This window comes from Trichechus manatus, unplaced genomic scaffold (assembly GCF_000243295.1).
Source record: "Trichechus manatus latirostris isolate Lorelei unplaced genomic scaffold, TriManLat1.0 scaffold00097, whole genome shotgun sequence".
Classification (NCBI taxonomy): domain Eukaryota; kingdom Metazoa; phylum Chordata; class Mammalia; order Sirenia; family Trichechidae; genus Trichechus; species Trichechus manatus.
The window spans coordinates 4,555,439-4,563,630 of record NW_004444033.1 but is presented as its reverse complement, the minus strand read 5'-3'; the positions used below and the strand labels follow the sequence as shown (position 1 = coordinate 4,563,630).

At 41.2% G+C, this 8,192-nt stretch overlaps 1 protein-coding gene across 2 annotated transcripts in view; it reads left to right on the top strand.

Moving 5' to 3' along the window:
• Positions 1-42: 42 nt before the first annotated feature.
• UBE2H (ubiquitin conjugating enzyme E2 H) overlaps positions 43-8,192 on the top strand; it is a 119,877-nt gene continuing 111,727 nt past the window's right edge. The window contains exon 1 of one of the 2 annotated variants that reach the window (XM_023737102.1): positions 43-247. In XM_023737102.1, coding sequence (XP_023592870.1) covers positions 195-247 — 53 coding nt within the window. In that variant the 5' untranslated portion in view covers positions 43-194. The remainder of the gene's footprint in view (positions 248-8,192) is intronic. The other variant, XM_004382663.2, reaches the window with a different exon arrangement.

Below are 8,192 nucleotides of genomic sequence, written 5' to 3'. Positions count from 1 at the left end.
CCCCACCCCCACCCGGGCGGACAGTGCCCCCTGTCCCCCGTGCGAGGGGCGGCGGCGGCGGACGGGACCCGACAGGACCTCGGGGTGTTGCCACCTCCATCGAGGCGCCGGCGCGGCCGCAGGCTCCTCAGAGCCGGGCCTGGGGCCCGTGACAGACGGGCCGAGGAGGGAAGAGAGGCGGCCGCGGCGACACCATGTCATCCCCCAGTCCGGGAAAGAGGCGGATGGACACGGACGTGGTCAAGCTGTATCCTTCGTGGAAGGGGATTCAGAAAGTGTGTCTGTGTGGGGGGGCGATATGGGGGTGTCCAGGACAACCCTGAAACCAAACGGGTCCCGGGGCACTCCAGGCCACTGTCCGAGACTCTCCTCCCTCCCCCCAGTGCTTACGGCGACTCTTGGGCACCTCCCAGGAGTCAGAGCCTTTTCAGCTCCCCCTTTATATGCAGCACCCCGAAAAGTGCATCGTTCCTCGTTCTCCTGCACCCCCATTGCCCGTGACTTTCCTCCACGACGTTTAGACTCCTGAGACGGCCTTTTTTTTTTTTTTTTTTTTTTTAATTGTGCTTCAGGTGAAAGTTTACGAAGCAAATCAGTTTCTTATTCAACAATTTATACACAAATTTTTTTTTTTTTTTTTTTTTTGCAAGACTGGCCACCTCATCCTCTTTCCCCCACCACCGACCCCACCTTCAGGGTTTCTCTTTCATGTTTTCTCGCTCTGGATTTAGGGACTCACGGTAGAAATTCCCGAGAGTGAAGCCTCTCTTCTTTCTGGAGACGCCCCTTCACTCACAATGCTTCTTGACCTGGAGTAACTCAGGTGACCTCCTTTATCCCTAATTCTTTTCTGTATTAGGAAGAGACTAGTCTTCTCAGTGCCCCCCTCTTCTCATAAACAACCCTGGGTTTTTTGAGTCAGAGACCCCTATGAAGCTTCCTGGTCCCCAGGAGAACCCTACTGTCTTCCTTTCCACTGACAAAGCCTATCCCATCCATAGTTGTATGTGGGGAGGACTCCCAGGCCCTCCAGCGTGCCACCCTCCATATTGTGACTATGACAGCTGGGGGTGGGGGGGGCTAGAAAGAGGAGCTCCTGGATAAAATAGCCTCTGGACTATGGACTTAAGCAAACTCGCTCTATGAGGGTAAGGTTCTTGGGGAGTAATTGATCTTGCCAGTTGACACCCTTTATTTTGTATCTCTTCCCCCCAGTTTTTTACAGTCTGGAGATAGCACTGGGAAAGCTATAACTGATGAGTCCTTCAGACGGGTTTTGGTTGGATCTAGGACTGATATTTATTCAGTGACTAGAGAAATTTGGGAACATTCTTTTGATATACAGAAGAATTTTTTAACGAGTAATTTAGAGGATGGAAGAGAGAGGAAATGAGCCCAGTGTCCTGAACAATTTATCCCCGGTGGGGGGAAAACATAGTTAAAAAGGCCTGTCCCATGCTTCTCTTTCTCTTCCATCCCCATCCCCCCACCATTTCCCCCTGTTGCAGGGTTTTGTTTATATAACTCAAGTTGTTTGGCTAGATTCTTCAGTTGAATTCCTTCCTCCTTCCTTTGATTTGTTACTGTTATTGATTGGATGTTTTACCTCTTTGGAGAGATGTATGGTTATTGTCAAATATTTCAGTTACGGAATTCGCTGGAGTTTTAAAGTAGTTTTTGTATTTGGTTTGGAAGTAGGGGGATGGGAGGGAAGTTGCCTGGGCAAGAGATTTTTTTTTTTTTCCTCTCATAATCATTTAAAGGCATAAGGAGGTGTTTTTCTCCTTGCTCAGTAAAGCTTGATTACAAATTAGGACCAGAAGATAAACTTTTAAGTTTAGGATTTGTAGTTTAGAATTTTGGGGGAGGTGAGAGTAGGGATTAGAGAGAGGAGCAAGTAATAAAGTGTATACTATGTACCAAATATACGCCTAGGCACAAGTTAAGTCTTTATGAGCTGTTTGTGGCTGTGATTGAGTTTTGTAAATGTGTGAATGATATCAGTAATGTTGGCTTTTCATAAGGTTGAAGGAAAACTTGTAACTCTGGCTGTATGTGTACATTTTACACAAAGCAGTTTCGGATTTTATTTTTGTTTAGAAACGAGGAAATGGCATGGTGGCAGAATCTGAGTTATTTTTATCTTGAATTGGGAGTTACTGTCGCACCTAATGCAAATTTCTACCTAGTGTTTAATTGGCGGGGGTAGGGGTGAGGGAGAGAATTCCAGCTGTTTTTGATCAATGTCAGATTCTCCAATTATGTACATGGGTATTTTTAAAAGATTGAGGCAAAAGGGTGAGGCCTAACTTGACCTGATGCCTTTTCAATACAGTGCCTTTTGTTCATTTAGTAGTTGTGGCATCTAGAATGATTACCGCATTTAGGAGTCGGGGTGTGGGGGGTGGAGAGGAGAGGAAAACAGACAAAGAACAGCAGGGTGTCTTCTTTTTTTCCTTCTTTTTTCCCTAAGTGGCTTATTTCATAGCTTATTTTTAGTAGAAGATGAAGAAAGGCAGAGAAGCATTGGCTTTCTGTTCTCTCTCCACCTTCCTTCTTTCTGACAAAAGAAAGCAGAGGCTTTAAAACCGTAGATCTGTGAGATACAAGGATAGCACCGTCTGGATTTGCAAGCCAGAGGTGATCTTTGTTTTGTGTTTATTTTCTGGTCTGAATGTAGTTTGAAAGTTAAAATTTTCAGGTTTCCTTTTGTGTGTGTTGTGGGGGTGCAGAGAGTCTGGCCTCCTTTCTTAGTTGAATTCCCATCAGTAGGCCCAAATGGAGCCAACAATTTTTGAGTAAGGTATACTAAGCAAAAAAATTAAGGAAAAACATCTCTAACCCATTACTAAAATGAGCAATATTGTGTGAAAGGGCCCGGGGTTGAAAATGAAAGATGGTGGAGAGGGAGTAGAGAGAAAAGGTCTGCAAAGGAATGTACTTGCTTCTTGCCCCTCAGTGCCCCTTGCTGATTTCTTTGGTATGGAGGCTTAGCGCTGGTTTCATGGGAATCTCCTGTTTCAGCCCATTTTTGCATGTCTCCTGTAATTATGCCACCACGATTTACAGCCTGGCAGGGAACCTATCTAGTGCTAAAGTAGCGATGTGGGGGTAGGGAGACAAGAGGATGGTAACTAATTGGTCACTGCCTTCCACCACCTCCGTAGGTTCTTTGGAGTCACCGGCTCTGCTTTTTGTTTGGAGTGGGTGATATTTCTTTTGTGATGGGTTGGTAGGAGGAGAGCTGACTCCCAAGTTATGCAGGGAGTGAGTGTTTTGCACCAATGCACTTAATAATCCGCTGGGCGATTATGTTCTGAAACTCTGACTCATTCATTGTTTCTCTTCGGATCCTTTGCTGAGGGTTGTGCAAACCTCCCCAGGAGCCTAGAAACTGATTTACATACTTTTGGGCCCTGTAGGAATGTGTCCCAATCAAAAAACTCAACAGTAAACCCAAATCCAGCAGCATGGTCTTGAATAGTGTGGCCATCTGTTTGCAGGGGCAGGTAGACGGGTGAGACTGCTGTTCTTAGGCTGGCAGTCTTTGAGGTTTACATCTCAAGCCCAGCTGATTATTTAGATTGTCTGAGAACTGGGACTTGTGTGACCTTAGAGTGTGATTTGCCCTAAAGGAATATCGGTTTAAATTCTCCCTGGTGGAGGAACAAACAGCTCAGATTACACAGGTTTCCTTGTTGGTGGGGGCTGCTCTTCTCACCCTTTTGCACAGCCCTGGTGATCCTTTTATCTGTGAACAGTGGCCCCTGCTAAAGGCTGGAGCTGCTTGTTTTGGAAAAGGGTTTGCAGGCAAAAGGCCGCAGGCATAGCTCCTCACAGCTCATTGGCTGCTCTGTTACTACCCGGAAACGGAGGAGGGGTGGAGCCACCAAACAGCTGATGGAGTGTGTGACAAGGGAGTGTGTTTATATACAAAAGAGATGAGGGGCTGAGGAGGCTTGTGAGCAGTGGTACAGGATCAAGTGTATTTTCAAGGGGTAAAAGAGGAAAACCTGACCTGTTCCAGAGTACAAGCATGTTCAGGAATATTAAGATTAAACCAGAAACATGGATCTGATGATAACCGGGACTTGGCGTAGACTGTGTTTGTTATTGGTGTGAGATTTTGCAACTCAAATGATACTAAGAGTTTGAAAAAATTCTCTTTTTCAGAGGAAGTACAGTGACTTAAAATAGAGTACATAACTTTAAACTTATTTAACTGATTCATATGCAGGGATTGCGAGAGCATGCTAAAAAGTTAAGCTTCCCTTACTAAAGCTTCCAAAGTAATTGTCAGAAAGGGGCAGTGTCTTATACTAAATAATTCATCAACAACATGTAGCATCTTTGGCGTCTGCTTTAGGGTTTCAGAAACTGTCCATAACAAGTTCATCTCTCCAAACGTTCTCAGCACCCTCTGTGCCAGGCAGCGTGCTAGGTGCTGGGGGTTCAGTAGTGAAACTTTAAGTGTGGGTGGTCATGGTGCTTATGTAGTTAGTTTTTTTTTTTTTTAAATCTTTTTTTTAACCAGGAAGGACAGACTGTGCTTAAGCCAGGTCAGCACTGCATGTATCATCTTGCTTTTGGATAACTTGTATTTATTTCCAGAATTGACTTTTCAAGGAAAGTTAAAAAAAAAAAAAAAAAGAGTGAATTTTAAGTGATGAGATGTATGGGGATCTGTACTCTTGCTAGGTATTTAAAAGATGTTAAAAAAATGGAAGCAAAAACAAACATTTAAGATGTGTAGCCATTTGTCTTGGTATTTTGCTATTAATCAGTATTCTATCCTTAAGTTAGTGAGTCTTTGTTACTCTTTAATGTGTGTTCAACTGGTAGACAATTCTGTAATCCTTTCACCAGCTCCAGTGTCAGTTGGGAACCTATGGGTTACCTTCTATTTCCTGAGGCCTCTGTTTTAGCGAGATGGGATGTAAGGTGGAAGTGTTTCGTGGTTTTAAGTCTTTAAACTAAAAGTAAAGAAAGATTTGGCAACTCCCAGTGTTCCAAATTTGTCTTCTCAGCCTAGATTTTGGTGACACATATAACATACTGGTACTTGGTGAAGCAGGAACCTACATGAGTAAGCGTTCACAGCTTCAGAACTTCTGATTCCTGTAGTACAGTTCTAGTAAACTACACGCAAGCCTAAAAGTTCAGCTTTTAGGGGGGAAAAAAAAACTCTTGTTGCAGATGTGACCCATAAAAATCCCTTACTGTTTGCATGTATGTGTTAGAACAACGTAGATTTGTTGGTTTTCGAGGGATTGTAATTTTCCCAGAACCCTGATCCTCATATTTATATATATCGGTATTTAATTTAGGATCTTGGTCAGTCTTAACAGATTTGATGGTTCCAAGGGTCATTGGATTTTTAGGCATCCAGTTCTTGCAGTGTAATAGCTTTTTACCTATAGATCCATATAGTGCACGTTTTAGTAAAATAATGAAAAAAACTTAGATTATAAAAATAATAAGATAGTTGAGGAAAATATAGGTTAAAAAAGGGAAAACAGTCTCTTATAAGCCCATCTTTTTTTTTTTTTTTTTAATTGTACTTCAGGTGAAGGCTTACAGAACAAATAGTTTCTCATGAAACAGTAGTACACATGTTGTTTATGACATTGGTTAACAACCCCAGAACATATCAACCCTCTAACTTCTCAACCTTTTTTTTTTGGTGAAAATACACATAGCCAAAGATACACCGTTTCAAAAATTTCTACATGCACAGTTCAGTGACCAGCCCATCCTTTAAACAGTGGCTCTTAAATGGATGTTAAGTGCCTGAAGGGTTTTTAAAAACAGATTTCTGGGTCGGGTGGGGCCTGGGAATTTGCATTTCTAACAAGTTCCCAGATGACGCTGTTGCTGCAGGTCACTTTGAGAACTGTTGTCCTCAAAGTTCACACGGTGGTGTTTTTTTCTATCAGTTTTTTTTTCCCCAAGGATGTATTATTTTCAACTTATTGATCATATTACATGTGCTCTTTTTATGCTTTATGTTTTTGCAGTTATTTTTCCCGCTTAAAAATATCAAACATAATGAATAGTTCCTTTAATGTGCCTTTGATGGAATTCTCTGTCATTTCTCTCTGGTAAATAAGATTGAAGTGAACGTCTGTGTGTGTAAGGCTTTTTTTGTATTTCTGGGTTATTTCTATTTTCCAGAAATTCGATTCTTGGTCAAAGAATATAAACATCTTTTTCTTCATGTTTAAAACCTTTTTTTATTGAAACATAGCATACATACAGGGAAGTGCGCATAGTTTTAGTGTACAGGTTGATGCCTTTCTGCAAACTTGACACACGTGTGTGAAACCAACACCAAGATCTCAAAACAGACCATGACCTGCGCTAAAGAAGCCCTGTTTTCATGCACATTTTGAAGATTCTGATTCGTTGTCAGATTCTCTGTAGCAGTCTTGTATTTTGGTCTCCCTTAAATTCTCCAAAGAATATAAACATTTGAATTAAATGATTTAATTAAAAATCACGGGGCCCTACGCTCAGTAGGCTCTCATGTTGCTGTGTTTTAGTTGGTGTCACTTCAGCACCGAAGCAGTCAACCTGGCCTAGAAATTAAAAGATGAATTCAGCTTTCTCTTTGTTTAAACTTTTATGTTTTTTTATTATAATGGTGATCCTCAAATTGTTTGCCAGTGAGTCGATTGTGACCCTCTAGGACAGAGCAGAACTGCCCCTTAGGGTTTCCAAGGCTGTGATCTTTATGTAAGCAGACTGCCACATCTTTCTCTCATGGAGCTGCTGGGTGAATTTGAACCACGAACCTGTCAGTTAGCAGCCAAGCACTTAACCACTGTGCCACCAGGGCTCTTTGATCCTCAAATTAGGGGATACTTTTGCACTTCTCAAAGTGCCTGTGATGAACCAGTAAGTTAAATATTACATTCATGAGCAGACAGAGTCTGCTATAGAGATATTTCTGGTAGTTTGATTTTTTGTTGTTGAAATATAGATGACATACAATAAACTGCATTTTTTAAGGTGATAAATTTGATAAGCTTTGACATAAGTATCACCCATGAAACCTATTACCACAGTCAAGATAGTGAACAAAATTGTCTTCCCCAAACGTTTCTTGTGTTCCTTTGTAATCCTTCCCTCTCTCCCCCCAGCCATTGATCTGATTTCTGTCACTACAGATTATTTTGCATTTTCTAGAATTTTATATAAATGGAATCATACGGTATATACTCTTCTCGTGGATTTTTTCATTCAGTATAATTATTTTCAGATTCATCCATGCTGTTACTATGTACTAGTTCATTTCTTTCTACTGCTGAGTAGTGGTCCACTGTATAGGTAGACCACAGTTTGTGTACACAGTCACCTATTGGTCGACGCGGGTTTTTCTAGTTCTGGGCTATTATAGATAAGGCTGCTGCGAACATTTGTATGAACATATGCTTTCTTTTCTCTTGAGTAAACATGTAGGAGGAGAATGGTTGGATCCTGTGGTAGGTGTATGTTTAACTTTTTAAGAGGTAGCTTTAATTTTTTCAGCTGATGCTCTGCATGTCATACAAATTGTGACATTACATTGTTTCACTTGTGTGTTCTAAAGCAATTCCACTAAACAGCATGATCCTAAAGCACTGATTTCTAACCTTCTAACTGCTGTTAAAGCTAGTGTTCTAGCTGTCTTCCCTCCTTCCCATTTTAAATGAGTGAGTTAAATTTTCATTGTAAAATATTTTATGCTTTGTGGTCCTTTGAAATGGCACTTCAGGAATTATGCTCACAAATAATTTGCATTTGCTATAAGACATACCTTTTTGAAAAGCAAGCATATTTTTTGTTGATGGTATTTTCTTTTAGTAAAGTATTGATAAGTTTTTTTTTTAAACATATCTTGGTTTTACTTAGCACCTTCAGTGAAGATTACAGCAGTTTATAGATCTTTCTGTAGGACTCTCCTGAGGTCTGAATAGTATCCTTACTTTTCGTCTGGACTAAACTCAGGTAAAATGAACCAGCTTAACCAACAACGAACAGCAGCTCAGTGGCAGAACCAGAAACAGATCCTAACAGTGTGTCTCTTCATAGCATGCTTTCCTACAACGTTTTTTTTTTTTTTATTGTACTTCAGGTGAAGGCTTACAGAACAAATAGTTTCTCATGAAACAGTAGTACACATATTGTTTTATGACATTGGTTAACAACCC